Source organism: Centruroides vittatus, unplaced genomic scaffold (genome assembly GCF_030686945.1).
Source record: "Centruroides vittatus isolate TY-2023 unplaced genomic scaffold, ASM3068694v2 contig_628, whole genome shotgun sequence".
In the NCBI taxonomy this organism is placed as follows: domain Eukaryota; kingdom Metazoa; phylum Arthropoda; class Arachnida; order Scorpiones; family Buthidae; genus Centruroides; species Centruroides vittatus.
Window position 1 is genome coordinate 574,038 of NW_027122385.1, and position 19,421 is coordinate 593,458.

Below are 19,421 nucleotides of genomic sequence, written 5' to 3' on the forward strand. Positions count from 1 at the left end.
GAGAATTTTTTTTATTTTTAGATTTTGCACATACCCTACTCAAGCTAATGAAAATACAATATTATAAAACAAAATTTCTTGAAAATATTGTACCGGTACATATATTCAAAATTATCTAAATAAATTGGAGTGATAAATTACCACAATAAAATGTTAATTTTAATTATCTAACATCGATTATTTTATTATTAATTTTTTAAGCTATTATTAAAATTGTCATCAAAAATAATTAGATTAACTGCTACATGCTTCAATGTTTTTAAATATTAACAAATTTAATATAATAAAAAATAAAACTATAAAATAAAATGTTTTTCTTAAAGTATCTCTGAATTTTTTAAAAGTTAATAAAATAAAAATAAAAGCCAGGGTAAATATATTTTTTGCGTCAAATCAACTCTCTATTTACGTAAATATTTTATTCTTTATTAATTTAAGAAATGCATTTAAATTTTTTTTAAAAATTAGTAAGGATTTGACAAAATTATACGTATAAATATATAAATTTGACCTATGTAAATTTAAATCATAAATTTATATAATTCTCATATTTAAGTAAATTATGTAAATTTTATATTTACTAATATTAATCTTTTTGTGTTATTTTCTAAAATTTACGAGTTTATGATAAAATATTCTAACAAATTCTTATTTACATTATAAAATGGAGCTATAAGGAAAATTGTGTATAAAGAATGTTACAAAATTTTTCAAAAAATTTCATTCGAATTCTTATTTCTTTTCAACAGATCGATTAATTCTAATGATTACTATTCCGGAAATTAAAAGTATTATGAAGATTTACTGTATTTCAATACTAAAATTCTTATTTAATATTAACAACTTAAAATAAAAAACGTAATTGGCAACTATCTACATTTTTATTATAAGTTGTTACATGTATAATTATTATTTTGTAAAAGAAATCTTTTGGAATTCACCATCAAAGATGTTCCTTAAATGATGTTGATACAGATAAATGAGTATGATTTGAATATAGAGTATGGATTCACTCATATCACATTTAAAATCACACAGTTTGTATAAATGTATTATGTATCTCTACTTATAGTTCTATTTTTATTCTTTTAATAAATAAATTATAAAATAAAATTTTTATACTATGATTATATTTTTAGAAAAGAAATACGTATTTTTCTTCCTCCTAATTTATTTATTTTAAAATTATATTTACAGGCATTGCTTTTTTAATTATTTTCATTTCACAGTTAATTGAACAGTAAAAGATATTACTTATCATATTATTACACAAATAATTATAATTTTATTAATCATTTTAATTCTTAATTATTTACAATTTTATTTTTTTATATTCTGTATTTTAAAGACTATATTTTACTTTAATATTAATTTTAATTATATAACTAACAACATTATAAAATATAGAATAAAATATTATGTCACAAATATTTTTGATAACTTTATGGTTGACATTTCTTGTTTGTCTGTCAACTATTGAAATTTTATTTCTCTTAAGAATAATCTGAAAAAACCAATTTTTGAAGAACAAAAATAACATATAGCAATTATAACTATATTTTTTTATGTGAAATTACTCTATATTCTGTTAAATTGCAAAATATAAGTGGAATAGATTTTGATTTAAACATTGATATTACTTTTATCTCTTAGATTTAATATGATCTTGTATTTGATTAAAATTTACATTTCAAAGTTTGAGACAGGAAATGTAATTGATTTAATGAAAATATGAGTTAGCACGCTACCTTAAATTACATCATATTCTATTAAATAACCGGAAATCACATAATTGATAGACACAAATGTAATATGTTATATGTTTCTCCATATATTCTTATTAATAAAGATTTAATTTGGCGTTAAACTATCCTTTTTTAAAGAATAATATTCAGGTATGCAAAATGAGAGGAATATTGATAAAGTAATGAAGATGAAAGTTATTAATATTATTATAGTGGAATTAAAAATTTTATTGAATTTATTTCTATTGAACAAATGATTAAGATGAAAATGATCAATAAATAAACACTTATTCACCGTTACTGGTAATCATTAGTGGAAATAAATAAATGTATTATCAATTTCTTTTCAAATTCTGTACAATGAAAATGAGAAATTCGATTAAGCATGTGCGTGAGTAACTTCATACGTAAAATAAAAATTGTTTAGATTCAATTCAATCCTATTTCTAAAATTTATGAAAGAAATAAGTCTGAAGTTTTCCAACAAAAGCTATCAAAAATATTTTTTAGATAGTAATATATTTTTAAATTTACTTTATACATCTATACAGATTATTACAAAATAATACAACATATATATTTTGTACAAGTACATTTATTTGTATAACTTTTTTATCTTGTAAAAAATCATTGAAGTAGTTTTAATTAGAAAATTCATGATTGATTATTTTGGCAGAAATAAATAATTTATGTATATCTAATATACTGCCTGTCCTCTATTCACTACTAAACCCTTTGATCGACTTCCCTAAATTTTTCTTAGTTACTCTCTAAGATCTTGCGGAAATACAGACTCCCGTAAAATCTGAACTATTAACTCCTAAACCCTTTGATCGATCTTCATCAAGTTTTACACAGTTACTCTGTAGGACCTCGCGGAAAATATCCGTTATTATACCCCACTACTTTTCCTGATTTCATCCTCTTGATACTTCGTGATAAACATAAAAATAGTAAAATAATCAAACTTTTAATGCGATTTTAATTTTAATATTTGTCCTTATCACTTTTCACTCAGCAAAGCCGTGTTTATCTGATAGTAATAATGTAAAAATTGCCGAGTAATAGTAAAATTTGTAAAGTTTCTAAATTAATATTCTCTTCTTTCTTAAATTCAAAATAACTATAATTTTTTTTTAAATGTTATTTTAAATTTCGATTTATTACGAACTTACAGAAAATAAATTTTTTTCAATAATTAAACTATGGCGATATAATTTAAGATTATGAGAAATTTATATTAACTTATACGGTTTATTCTTAATTAATTAATTATAAATAAATTTAATTTGTCTTCAGGATAAAAGGTTAATACACAGCTATCTTTATAAAAAGTATTATGTACAGTGAATCTTCTATAAAGGACACTTACGAAATCAAAAAAACTGTCCGTCATAGAGAAGTATCCGTTAAGAGAAATTTTGCTGTGTATATTCATCAGAAAAGCTTCCTATTGAGGCTTATTATGTAACACAAGTGTTTAAAGCTAATCTTTAAAATTTTGTTTGCAAAATATTAACTAAGATATAGAAAATAGATTTGCAAATAATGAAAGCATAATAATGGAATTATAAAAATCATTTAAGTTATAATTTATATGATTTTATTCTTAGATGTCATCGGCTTAATTTTAAAAAAGATTCGAGATTTAATGTATTATTTTTTAGATTGTTTTTAATAAGAAATTCGATTGGCCATATGCCAAAAGTCATGATTTAAACAGGTTATTCGAGCAATGCTTAACAACTTAAAATTTAATATTGGCACACATTCTAGTTGCAACTAGCATATAGACTCTGGAGACTTATCAAAAACTTTCTAATTGTTAATTTGATAGCTTAAGTATAATCTTAGTAGATTTATAGAGATTATCAATTTATATTCCATTAGAAATGATTTGATGTATAATGACACTAGGATATAAATGTTTTCCCTGATTTAAAACTATTTGAATTTTAAATTAAATTATTATTATTATCCAAAATCTTTAAAATACCGATATTTTAATAAATACATTAAAGATTTCAATTAATTATTGAATAATGAAAAATTTACAAATCTGACATAAATTATTTTGTAGGAATATTTTTAACAGTATTCATAACAACATGAGTATATTGTTAAATATTATTTAAAAGTTATTGTAATTTATAGTTATATTAATTTTTAATTTATATAGTTTAATAGTTTGATTTCTGAGTGGTTATGTGTTGCATATAATTCTCGTTAGAGTAATCTGTAAATCAGTACAAATGTAATATGATTTTAATACCAAAATTATTGTAAATCAAGCTATATGAACTGTAATGATATGTCATTTCCGAATTCCATTTAGATCATAATTACTCTTCTATTAGTATATATATATTATTTTCTTTTAACATGGCATAATGGTATAACTTTAGTCTTAGGTTTATATAAAGTAACATTACGAATAACTCCTAAAGTAACCAGATTGCGTAACATTTGTGTTTCTTTTTTATATAAATATTGAGATAAATTTAATTAAAATAAATTTTCAATTTATAATTCATATTTTAGAGTTGTTTATCTCACAAATTTTATTTAGAATTTTTTCTTAATCCTTTAATGCAGTAAAAAGAAAACCAGTGATATAAATAACAAAAATTTTATTTTGTTCGTTTCTTTCTAAACGTATTTCTTTATTTCTATTTACTTCTTTATTTCTTGCTTTCCAGTATCAATTTATGCATCTTCCCTGTTAAGTGATTTATTTTCTATGATTTTTATGTATTTAATTCACAAAAATAAAAATATCTTATTTACTTGTTTGATGTATTTTACATGTAAAAATAATGGTTTTATTTAAACGACTGTTATCATGCTTTTTTAATATCATGCCTCAAGAGGATTTTCTTCAATTATTTCAGCAAGTTGATGGTTTACGCCTAGTCTATTGCAAACTTGAAGTTATATTTTACTGTTGTTCAATAAAATATATATATAATGCTAATGTCAAAAAATTTTAATTTTGTATCATCATAAAACTATATTCCATAAAATGTATTAAAATTAAAAATTAGTTCTAATATTACTGTTTAGTAACTACAGATTTGAAATTTTAACACAACATCCACTAACATCTTCTTATATGTTTTCAACACCCAACGGAATTTTTAAAAATCAAAATCCTGTTTTGTTTGATGAAAGAATGTATGATATCAAGAGAATTAAGAAATTGCCAAAGAATCACTAAAATTATGTGGCTATTTTTTATGCAATAACTAATTAACTTTATTTGAATTCTAAGCGCTGTAACATTTCATATTAAATTTAGTAATTAAAAATAGTAATTAGTTAACTTACAGAAATATAGAATAAGGATTTGTTGTGGAATGACACTCAAAACTGCAGTTACTGAATGCTATGTAAGAATTATTGCTGATTACGCTATATAGGTTTTTCCAAATAAGATTTTGCAATTTTTACAGCATATGAATCATTCGACTCATTCTGCTTCTAATATATTTTCCATTCTTCAAAATTCTCTAAGTTCAGAATTCTTTTAATACCTTTTGTCCATTATGCACGGAAAAATGCCGGTGTCAATCTACCAATGTTTGGTGCGAAATTTCAGAGTTCTATCTAAAAATTAAATCGAAATCTACGGTTGACAAGCATACGATCACAAAGAAAAATGTAAGAAACAATAATACCAAAGACAAGTATGATGTTTCTAAATGAGAGACACAGGAATAATGTGATCATTGTACTTTCCGCTTAAATTATAGATATTTTGGAGAATGGAAAGGATAAGAAATTTTTACCCGTTGTTAGCAGTGTCCACTTAATTAAGGTCGAAATACATCAATAATCTTAATAATATGAAGAGACCGGCGGTTTTGTTTTCTAATTAGAGGTATCTGCTAAATCAGGCAAACATATAAGAAAGTTATAAATCAATTAAGTATAAAATATCTCTTTGTTTAAATGAAATATAGATTATTTATATATATTTTAATTTTTCTTATTTATTAACTAAAATAATTATATCGATTTTTCATAAAAATGGATGTGTTCATTATTCTCTTGAAAGGTTTTTTAAAATCTAATAAAAAAAAGATAATATGTGCCTGATAGAAAAAATTTTCATTGTTAATACTTACAGTATTCCAAAATTAGAGAGAGAATTTTTTAAATCTTGAGAAAAGTTTATATCACAGATTGCGATAGTCGAATTAACCGAAAAAGTAAGTAAATACTGTATACAGTAGGACTGTTAGAATCACATGCTAAGCATTAAAAGAAGTTGAAATTTAGAAAAAGCATATCTTTGAGTCATGTGAAGGATTTAGTTTATCGGCATTTAGTCAATAATGAAGAACAATTTCAAGAAAAGATGGAATATTCTTTAAAAACATTCCTATAATTTTTGAGATTGTGTGCCAATCAATAAAGCAGCCTGTAGAAATATGCAATATTATGTAAACATTTCAACACTTTCTACAAAATCCTTTATTAATTCGAGGAGTGATTAATAATTCAATGCAACACAACATATAGGGTATCTGCCAAGGGCCTCCCGGAAGGACTTTTATGGAAAATTGGTCCTAGTTTGATGTTAGATATGTGATGAAAATTCGGTAAACTTTTCTTGGCCAGCCTACTGCGGCACGAACTATTGCTTACTATTGAACTACTAGTTTTTCAGTGATTTTATTCACTCGAGTACTGGCGGGCTTCTAAATAATGAAATTTTGTCTTGTTTATTCCGTAGAAACTGTAGACCATTTGAATTTCATTTTAATAATTTTATTTTTTCACTATTTTGTTAAGTATACACTTAATTATTATTAAGTATGTGAAATATTACATTTATTTAAGTTTTTCGTTTATTTACAGTTAGCTGTTCAGACGTTCATATTCAGTTTATTGTTTTTGTTATGCGAATATTAAAGTATCCTAAAAGTGATCTATCTATTAACTAGCTTAAAAATGTTAATCATTTAAATAATTCTCGCCGTTTTGATGTTTATATTAATACACTATACTTGCGTATGCAATTGATTTTTGCATGAAATTGTTTAAATTCTACTCATTTGTTTCATCATTTTTCATTAAAATGAAAAAACAAATTACATATTTTGCATAAATTTGTATGAAGTTTGATATAAAGTTTATTAACATAATATATTTCGAAAATTTTTTATTTCTGATTTTATCTCGTTTGTTGAACATATTATTTTATTTCAAATAAATGGTTAAAAAACATTAAATATAATTTTCATATTTATACATTCATTTCTGTATAATTTAAATTTACTCCTCTATAGATATACGACTGTGTTTTATAATTCACTAAAGTTTTTCTCATTAATAAAAGTTAAAGAAATATCTGTTTAGCTTTAGTTTCTTAACAGAAATTTATATAACAACATCTGAAAAAATTGTTACATAAATTTTTATATAACAATCTTCTCAGAGCAGTCAATACCATTACTTCATCAAAACAATTCAGAAAAATTTTTGTATATGTTCAATGCAAATTAATACGGATAAGTCTTTTTGTTACAATAAATTTTATTGAAGATCTAAACAATCTGAAGTGAAGTAGGAATAAGTATTTAACTGCAGATATTATATAACAGTTTTATGGAAAGTTTTTACTCTAATAGATTCGTATATATATATAGATTTATTAACGAAAAATTATTCAATTAAATGCACAAGATAATCAATTAAATGTACGTAGTATATTTTTATTTTTTTTTGTTTTGTATATATAGCATGTAATGTTAATTTTATTAATTTTTATTCTATAAATAATAATTATTAGAACAAATAGAAAATAGAATAAAGAATTATTGTTTCTCTCTAGCTCTTCAATTTTGCAAAGTCAAATTAATGTTAGCATTTTCTTTATTTAATTAAGAAAAAAAAATAGAAATAAAAAGTATTTTTTACATATGTTATATAATATTTAAAGTGAAATATCATATAATTCTTGCCATGCTTTACCAATTTTTATTCAAAATTTAACATCTGTATATGTACTGTACGCATTTAAATGTAAGTAGGTTTACATAATTACGTAATATATACATATAATATAGATGTGTACATTATGTAACATACACATATATAATATAATATATACTTGTTTGAATATCAAGTGATTGCTTAGTATCTAAAATTCTAAATTTTATACTTTTAAAGTTTTTAAACGTTTATAATAAATTTAATCACTGGCGGAAGCAGAAGTATAGTACATATGTGTTATAAATGCAAAAATTTAGCATGAAACTCTTGCATCTGTCGAACATTCGCATTGACAGAAAAGCCCGGATTTATTTTTGGAAAAATAGAAAATCTAGGATTTGTTATTCTTCGATAGGAGAGAAGCTAACAACTAACATTGTTGCTGTATCTCAGTATTGTCAATAAAATCAGCCCCTGTAAATCATTCCTTACAATCTTACACAAGGTTTTTGTACGAATGCATTTGTTTTATATTACATTTCATGATATCAATAATTCTCTGAAGCTTATGTTATGGTTTAATATTATAAAATATCAATGAATTGCATCTAACATAAATTTTCGCAAATATAAAAAATAATACAATGCGAATTACGGAATGAATTAGCAAAAGTTTGTTAATACTGTATACTTTCAAAAAAATAATTTTCTGGAACTAGCTGAAACTATCGAAATTTAAGATATATATTTTATTCTTATGAGGTATAATAAATAAATTTACTATTTCTAACTCATTACATCTTATAAGTTAAAATATAAAAGTTATATTAAATCATAGATTTTTATTTTAAAAAATATGTTGAACTATTGTTTATTTCGTCCATATCACAATGCTGGAATTTCAGTTTAAAATGACTCTCACTTTTCATCTCAAAACAACGGAATGGGAATTATAAAATAGCTTAGAATAAAGAGCAATATTACAAAACATTTCACAATATTCTTCTCATAGTAAGTCTTTCCTTTCGCTTAAATATGGCTGGGAGAAATAACACAATATTAAAATAAATTTTAGTATTCCGATCAAGAAGATGATGAAAGTCATCTTGGATGAAAGTATATTTTCGCTATATTGCCTATATATCAATTTTGAGTTTGTTTTTTTAATATTTTGGGAAACTGCTCTTTATTTGATAAATAATACCAACAGAAATAATGTAGAAGACGTCAGTGAATAAAAAATAAAATTATATTATTTAAAGCAACAAATTTCAATATTATAAATAATTATTTCGTATTAGGCTAGATTTAAACATTCAGAATTTCTAAATTTTTTAAATTATATTGTGTTTTAAGACATTTTTTAAACTTGCATATGATATTGTACTGATAATTTATAATATATATAAAGAATTTGATATATTCTTAAATATGAAGTAATTAATTAAATTCCGTATAAAGTTCTTTATAATAATAAAAATCCGAATAATTTCTGGTACGGTTTATATTAGATTATACGAATAATTTTATTTATTATCTAAGACTATTACAAAGATAATTACAAAAATAATAAATCTATCATCACATAAATGTATCATTTAAAGAAAATAAATGAATTATCTAACTGTTAATTTATAAATAAATAGAAATAACTGTAAAAATATGAACATTTATTATTTTTTACAGTAAAACAACAGACTGACATTAAAATAAACAATAAACTGTAAAGAAAACGAATATAGTCATTTAATCTTTATTTTTAGTAACATACTTAAATTAAATTTACATTAATTAAATGATATATATATATTAATAATATATGCACATCAAAGAAACATATACATACATTCTTCCATATAACAGAATACTGAATTTAATAACTCAATGCATCTGAAACTACAACTCTGATATTAAGCAAATGTATTCGTTTGTTTAACAAAGTTGTAAACGTTTTAACTTTTTAAATTATACAAATTATGTATTTAAATTTAAAAAAAAATAAAATATTGTTTACACAACTTTTGAATATTTAAAAAAATTGATTTTAGTTTTTGTATTGTTTCTTTTTCTAAGGACTTTTCATTCTAATTTGCTTTTAATCGTAAATCAATACTCAAAAATCAAACTGAATATATAGATTCTATATATAGTTGTGTTATATATATATATATATATGTGTGTATAATATAACACAGCTATATATCTTAATATTTACATTAAATCATATAAAATGATTTAAACTTATAACAATGGCATCAGTATTGATCCTTCCAGTGTACAGTTTTTGAAGCTATGAGATGTTTTTATTCTTCGTGAGAATTTCAGAATGTTCACAACAAAACATACTTTAGACTCGTGAGGATACTTGGAAATGTTTCGAATTTCGAAAATAGCACGTTTGAGAATCTTACTTATTATATCATTCTAAATTGAAGATTATGTTTTCTTGCATGATCGTGATGAGCTGTTTACATGCTTGGGGAATTTTATATAAGATCCTTTTATGAAATAGCTCCCTTAGGTATGTATCGAACCTAAATCTAGATTCTTTATATTGATTTTTTTAAATTCCTAGAAAACTGAATTCAATATTTAAATTGTACAGTTTTAAAGTAAATAATATAATTATCAATTTAATATTTCATTTTATATTATGTAAAGTTTGCATAAAAACAATAAAATATTCTAGCCATAATTTGGGAGTGAAAATCTTAGAAAAAACTTATTATTTTAATAGTTAATTATATTTGAAATAAAGAACTATTTTTTGTTTATCAAAAATTATAATTTGTAAGTAAACGTGCTTTTTATTTAAAAGGAAAATTAAAATTATATTCAATATCTACGATGTTGTTTATCATTATAATTATTATCTTTGATTTATTTTTAACCGTTTCTATTTTTTATTAATTTTGCCTCATGTTATTTAAATAATTTATATGATAAAATTGTTTATTTGGAGCATGTACAGTACAATTATCGCTAATTAAGGCTAGATATTTTTCATATCATTTGAGTCAAGGATTGATAATATTTAGGGTCACCGAACCTTTTTATGTTATAATCATTAGAAATGAGATATGCATATGCTAAATAATAACTCTTGGAATACCATTCGCATTTTCAATTAAATGAAATTATTTCTAATCTATTAGGACGATATCTTAAAATACGAAGCATTATATATCATAACGCCATTATCTCTTAATTGTCTATTGAAGAATGATTTTGGTTTCATTATCATACCAATAACATTTGCTTCAATTGATTAGTCTATGTTAAATTTCTTTTTATCAGAAATTATAATTTTCTATTTTCTTGGATAATATATTAGTGATTTTTTACCCCCTTGTAACAGGCGATCGCCTATAATGTTAATAAACTGATTATGATTATTAGTGATTTTTAAATTTATTCATATTTTTTTGTATACCAATTACTTTGATTTAGTTTTACATATATAACATGCAATATGTCTATTTAGCTTTAGTTTAACAACCACAGAAAAATAAGACATCCTAACTGTTAAATTCTAATCAATAGCATTCGTGTAAATTCTTTTACTTGTGGCAAGATGAAAACGTTTTGTTTTTATCCTCTCACTTAGTATAGATTTTCTTTCAGTTATTTTTGTTTAGTCATATTGATTGCCTTTTTTTAAATACCATTCTGTATTGCAGTAACAGATACTTTCACTTTTCCTGTAGTTTCTCTACCTTGTTCTTATAAAAACATCTAAATATTTTTATTTCCGACTTTCGTTTTATATGATATTTTCACAGTTATTCATCAGCTTCACCCAAACTTTTCTGGATAAATTTAATGATAAATATGATATTTTTTCTGATATCTATTTCATCGTAAGTAAAAACAAAATGTAATTATATTTATTTACAATATGTATGAAAAAAGTAAAGTTTTTGAATTTTTATTCATTTATAATGAATATATGCACTGAATACATTAGATATATAATTTATTCATTTTAGAAATAATTAACGTAATCACATAAAAAATATTTAAGTTATTAATCATATAAAAATTAAAACTATAACAACATTAATCATAATCATCATAATTAAATTAATCATAAAAATTAAATTCTTATATGACTTTTAATCATATAAAAATAATTAACTTTCTGACAGTTAAATTTCCAAGATTTGTTACAAAAAGAAAATGGATATTTTTTTTTACATTTTTCATATAATATCTTAGGTAATGTTAAACCTTGTCATGTGTGACCTTATAAATCTACGAGCAACTAAAGCTGAAATTTTAAAATGAAATTTGAAAAGGATACATCAATAATATATTACATATTACTCAATTATTCCAAACTTTTACTACAATTATTCGATATTATTTGAAAATATTGATTTTATCAATTATGTAATGCTGTAATTAGTAATCAACAATTTTAACTTTGTCTAAAAATTTTTGTAGACAAAAAGTTGGAATAAATTTTAAAAACTTCTATAAAACTTTTCTCAACGTTCTAAACATTCCTATTATCGTTCCTAAAAAGCAATCTGTTGATGTGAAATGTATTGCCAAACAATTTATGTTACTCTATTCGATCAATAGTAGTATTCACTGTTATTGTTCAGTTAATTTATCACAAGTTACTGTTGTTACAATGCTTTATAAATCGTAAACAACGAGCACTTGGAATACGATTTTATCACTCGGTTTTTAATTCGAGATTTTTTAAATTAAAAGTTTTTATATATAAATAAATAAATTTGTAAAAATAATTGTTTTTGCAACTTTGGATATGAACACTAACACGCATTAAAAATAACAAATTTAATTAAAAGTCTCTTATATACAGATTATATATAAATATATAGTCATATTTAGTGTGATAATGTAAGAAAGTTCTCTTAAATTCTTTTAATATTTTCCAGTTGTTTTCTTATAATCTTCATAAAATATTAGGAATTTAAAATCGTTATTATAGAAAATAAGCTTTTAAAATAAAATTTTAAATTTTATTCGATGATTATTTTAATGGCAATGTTATTCTCAAGTCGTTTATTTATAGTACTTATCGAAATAAAATATATATAAATGAAAAATATTGCAATTTGTAATTTATATAAAACTATTCCTTGTTATTATAATTTAATATTGTTAATTTTAAATTATAAATAAATAGTCTTTTTTACAATAGTTTTATTTAAAAAACTATCTATTTAAAATTATACATACATCTTAAAATTTCTTGGACTGTTCAATGAAATTTAGAAATTTTTTGATGTTGATTTTATTATGTTTTTCCCCTTTCAATACATAGCTTGTACAATTTCAGATGTTTCTGAAATTGTAGTGTTCATGAAATTCCTAGTGAAGTATTATTTTGAAACAGCTATTCACTAATCGATCATTAATTTTGAATTTTAAAGATTGGTCCATAATTTATTTCCTTCGTCAGAACCTTAGATTTTGTTTTAAAAAATCTGCAGCTAGGTTTGACCCTACAGCAGTATTAGGATCGTTTTTGATTGGTGTTTGCAAAGGAATCGGTTTTGATAATATTAAAGCGTTATCTTAAAAAATGAACCATTTTACTTCTCAGGAAAAGTCTGATCACCTGCGCCGGATTCTTTTGAGCAAACGATCCATAGCCTCCATGTAGAACAGATCGTTGTCAATCTGTTCTATAGACCTTAATTTTAGCCGGTGATGCTTCTGGAAGATAATACTTCCTTTGGCTATCCTCCGATGACTCTTGACCATAACCTAAACATTTTTACGATTCACACATAGTCGAGTGGAAAAAATATTAATCTAAACAAGGTCTTTTCGTCAATTGAAAAGTTTCTGATGCAGTTTTACTAGATTTGAAACACAACTTAATTGCGGCTTGATACCCGTTTATCATGCATTGATGAGGTCAAAAGTAAGTACGATGTAAGACGTAGTACTGTACTCGCCACAAACAAATCAAAACCGAAAAAGGAAATAATCACTTACTGGTCCTTATAATTACTAATTTGTATATATATACACATATTATTTGAATACTTAAATTGATATATGTTGTAAAATAATATTTTTATTAGTGATTTTTAATTACGTACAAAATATTATTAGCAGTAACAATGTAAAAGCAATTAAAGGAATAGACAATAAACTTATTTATCTAAATAAAACAATTTACTAACAATGTGAAATTATAATAAAAAATATTCTTAATTACAAACTTTGGCATTTTTAATTTATAAATCAGTTATATATTTGACTTCAATGTGCTTCTATGAATAAAAAACAACAGAACAATGTTGATTTTAATATAGCATGAAAATGAAATTAAAAATAGACTGTTATAATTGTACAGTACTTTAAACATTATGAAATCGAATCGGGTAATTTTATCTCAGTGCGTTAATAACAAATTTATTTAATATAATAAAGAATTTACTGTAAAAAATTATATCACTATTACAAATATACCATTAGTATTTAATAAAAATATTTTTTTAGAATATATGAGAAAACATTTGATTAAACTCAAATGTTGCACTACACACTTCAAATGATATTTATAATCTATTTATTTTTGTAATATTTTAATTTAAAATTTTATTCTCTGAAATAACTATAAAAATTAGTAATTAATGTTGTGAATAGTTTTAAAAGATAAAAAGATATTGTTATCTTTAAAAATATTAACATTTCTTAATCTAAATGTATTCAAAATAACTCTAAATAATATACATTTATAAAAAATTTAATCTGTATAATCATCGTTTGTTTTTCTTCATTTCATGCATTTATATTTACTCTTTCATTTTCTCTTTTAAAAATTAAATACTGTAACTGTATAATGTAGCGTCAAAACGACTATTATTATTATTTTATAAGAATATTAAGTAATATTTTAATATAAAATTTATATGTACAAACTAGAGAATTATTTTAATAAATGAATATTTTATAAACTTAAAACAATTTTGAATTGTTAAATTAATATTATACTGCGTAATAATTTAAGTGAAAGGTTTCATTTACTTTAATAATAACTCGAAAATTAATTAAAATAATAGTTATAAGAATATATTAACTCTTTACATTTGAAGATGAATGTTCCTAAAACGAATTTCGCATAATCTAGGATGTGACGACGAAGATTATATCCTGTTATGCTTCTGCAATTCCTCTTCGAGCTCCTGTATCCAAGACTCATACAGTCGTCGTTAAGTGTAAGTCTGCGATAACCTTTCCTAAATGTTAGTTTCATTAACGAATCATTAATAAGTGACAAGTTAATGATATTCATATAATTTTCTGTTTTAATTGAAATATTATTTAACTAAAAAGACATAACTTGTGTGATGATTCGTAGCTACATTTAAACATTTTAAAGTAGATTAAAATTTTCGTATAACATAAAGTCTTATTAAGACAGATCTTAAGTAACTACTGTTTATTTACATTAAAAATTTTATATTTTATTTCGAATTTTTAACTGCAATTTTTCGAGGTTTCTGACTATTTTAGTGGTTAAAAAAATAGAATAAAAATTATTCGGATTTCTGCTTTCGGTTTCCATTCCTAATCAACTTTCTTTGCATTCTTCACAAGTTCTTCATTTATTTTGCATATTTCTTTTACTTTCTTGACGATTCTAGAACTTCGATTTAAATATGATAATAGGAAATTAATTTTCGAATATAAATTTTTCTAAAACTAAATTAAATCGAAAAACTTATATAAAAACACATTTTAAAGAGCACGAAAATTTTAATTTATTCATTATATTATTGATACAATAAAATCAATGTAAATTACAATATCGTGAAAAATTCAATGCTCTATTTTTAAATTATCCATTAAACCTTATGACCTATTTTCCTAACAATGAAAATGTTTTACATTATTTGAGGAATTTTAAAATTAATTAATTAATTAATTAATTATATATATATAAATATATTTTAAGTTTTCGTTTCAGTACTGTTTTCACAGAACTGTTTATCCGTTTTTATTACCCTAAATTCTGATTTAAAAGGTAGATATTAAGATTATTTTATGAATTGTCAAAAATTGATTAATTCTTTTACTGATTTGTCGATCTCAAATGAGATAACATTATTATACCTTCAAAAGTCTTAAAGTATCTTAATACTTTAAATACAATGTACAGTACTGATGTCTCTTCTTTATTGAGGTAAGTTCTGTATGTCGCGTGTGATGCAACACGCAACTGAATAAATTCAATTATCTTAACAGACTTTTATGGTAAGAATATAGAGACGTTTACTTACAACACATTAATATAAACATGCAACAAAATATTTCATACATCTCCATTTTATACAAATTCTTCGATTTAAACATGCAATTGTTTTCTTTAAAAAATTTTAAAAAGCTACGATTATCAAAGACATGTTCACGATCAATCTTAAACATCTATTAACTTAAATGTGCAGATAGTCAAACAGATGTATTGCATTAATTTTAATTAATAAACTACACCAATAAATTTATCATCATTTATCAGTTTTAATGAATCAAAATTGAACGTTTTCTTATTGATTATTTTAATTTAATAAAATAAAGAATTTACGGTCATTAAGGTATTCTCAGTTATTGTAATTATCTAATTTATATTCTTAAATGATATTATATAAACAAATTTTCTTATACAAATTACTCAAAAACTCTTTGTTTTTGAATATTAGAAAAGTATTTATCTAAAACACTTCAAATAAATGTAATAAATTAATAAATGAGTTTATAGTTGTTAAATATTATACATTTTTAAATAGTTAGAATAGGGTTTTCCGGGAGGAGTCGATCTTTCATTTCAGGCTACTCATTTGCCTTGATATGTAAAAATGCTTTAAAAAGTTCCAGGGATGAGGCACAATCTCCTATTTATTTGATGAGAAAAATCATACTATAATTTTCTCTTTTATGAATATATTTGAGGAAAATATGACACTGTTTTTCAATTATTTTACTTTGTTTATTTCAAATAGCATTTGAAAACTTATAATTATAAAATATTAAATTATAAATTTAAGAAAATAACATTGAAAACAATATTATTGATCGTATATATAAGTAAAGAAAAATCTTCAGAAGATAAAATAACATTTTAATATTTTTTAAAATTAATAAAAGCTATACATCCACAAGAGCCAAATTATCGGGCTAGAGTTGGCTATAATAAATTAATAATTAATAAGACAATTTGGCACTAGAGCTTGGCGTTAGGCTCCATCTCTTACTAAACTTAATAATTATAATTAAATTAAATAAATAATTTTAATAATTTGGAACTGGAGGAAAAGAAATCGGCCCGAAGCGGGACTCGAACCCGCATCTTCTGCTATCCGTGCAGACACGTTACCAGTTACGCTACCCGGACCTTCAGTCCGATCGCCTCCTCCAGTATATATAAGCTAACACGACGACCATCGACGGCCATCGACGACGACTAACACGACGACCTCCCAAGGATATTGGTCTAGAGTTGGGACCAATATCCTTGGGAGGACGTGGGCACTTGGTGTGTCCCCAGCCGGCATTGTAATGACCGTCGATGGTCGTCGTGTTAGCTTATATATACTGGAGGAGGCGATCAGACTAAAGGTCCGGGTAGCGTAACTGGTAACGTGTCTGCACAGATAGCAGAAGTTGCGGGTTCGAGTCCCGCTTCGGGCCGATTTCTTTTCCTCCAGTTCCAAATTATTAAAATTATTTATTTAATTTAATTTAATTATAATTATTAAGTTTAGTAAGAGATGGAGCCTAACGCCAAGCTCTAGTGCCAAATTGTCTTATTAATTATTTATTTTTTATAGCCAACTCTAGCCCGATAATTCGGCTCTTGTGGATGTATAGCTTTGTGACAGGTTAGTCGTTATTTATTTATATTTATTAATAAAAGCATATATTTGTGCGGTTTTTATTTATAATATAGTTTTAAATATTATATTGATTTAATAAAAATTTAACAAATAATATTTGGCAAGAATTTGAAATTACAAAAAAATAAAATTAAAATTTTATTGATATAATTTAAATAAATTTTATTCATTGTAACTGTTAACAAAAAATTATAAATAAAAATAACAATATATAAAAATTAGGAAACTAAACATGTCAATAAAATTTTATTATCTGTAATATATGAACTATAATTTGGTAAAATTTTAACTTAAAAAACTACAAGTTCTAATTACAGTGGAAGATCATTTATCTGGATTTATAAACTAAGAAATTATTCAAACATGATATTTCTGTTAGAATATTGTTTTTTAAAAAATTGATTATGTCCCTAAATAGTTATTTTATGCACTGTAAACCCAAATCGATGATCATTGTAAAATCATTTTCGGTTGTTCTACTATAGTACATTAATGAACTATTTATTAACACATACGAGTTTATCGGGATTATGTGGGAATATGCTAACAACATAGTAACGAATGGTGGAATTACTTCGATGGTAGTAAAATATTTTGAAAAAGGAAAGTATACTTTAAATTAGATGCTGTCTAGCTTCCGTTAATGCAAGATGACGACCATGCTTACCTTTGATTAATAATACAATCCCAAATTGATTTGAATGAAAAGTTCACATTAAATATTTTAAATTCAGGTGTTATATATTGAATTGTATATAAATTTTTATAGAAAATATGATGTTTCACCTATGACTAAATCGTTTAACATACAATATACAATGTAAAATATTATATTTCTTCAATTTCTGATACTGAAGTCTTATAATATTGAATATGTATTAATAATTACAAAAACTATCAAGGAAAATACCTAATAAGTAAGCACTTTACTATACAAATGTAATTAGCTAAATCAAATATATAAGCCTATGAAGAGTGCAATTGCTTCAATGTTAGAGTTTTATTCTATAAATCATCAATTTACAGATAAATAATTTCTGGAAATTTTTGTATATTTATAAATTAACAATATATATAAAATTGTCGATAATTTCTATAATCATACAAGAATAATGATCATTATTAGAGAAACAAATGATGAAAAATTGTAACATGTTAAATAAGTAAATGATTCTTGTAAATTTTTTATATAAATTTATTTATAATATGAATAGTTTTTAATGCATGCGTAATGATGGTATATATTGTGATAAAATAACAAAAGTACGGCCCTGATAAATATAAATATATATATATATATATATATACATAGTATAAAAAATTACTTTAATATTTCATTTTAGAAATTGTTATTAATAAATTTAAATTTAAAACCTTAAATTATATAGGAAAATCTAAAATAAATATACTATAATTTATCTCCAATGTCGTTTTAAAAGATTTTTATGATTGTATTTGTATTTATTATTCGAGATATTTTATTTGAAGTTTCAAGAGGTGGGATAAAAAATTATCCATCATTTTTGAAGTTAAAAAAAATTTGTATACTTAAAAGTACCATAAACCACTATACGCTGTCAATAGTAAAAAGATAGATTTTCTCCATACATCAAGTAAAATCGTGGTTTTGACTCCAAAAGAAAACTCGAGTTTGCGTGAGATGTAGCATTCTTATCGAACAAACGCGTTTATTGTTGTGAATATCTATCAAATATATCTGATTTCGAGGTAAACAGTCCTTTACTTATTGCATTTACTTATATTTTAAAGTAAAACTTTTTTTAATGAAACTATATGACGAATTTAATGGAAAATCTTTTAACAAATAAAAATATAATATAATGCTTCTGTA

The 19,421-nt window shown here is 23.2% G+C and overlaps 1 protein-coding gene across 1 annotated transcript in view; it reads left to right on the forward strand.

Moving 5' to 3' along the window:
• LOC136979552 (synaptogenesis protein syg-2-like) overlaps positions 1-19,421 on the forward strand; it is a 290,470-nt gene that overhangs the window by 221,934 nt on the left and 49,115 nt on the right. Inside the window, exon 9 of the mRNA XM_067275555.1 lies at positions 14,806-14,893. Coding sequence (XP_067131656.1) covers positions 14,806-14,893 — 88 coding nt within the window. The remainder of the gene's footprint in view (positions 1-14,805; positions 14,894-19,421) is intronic.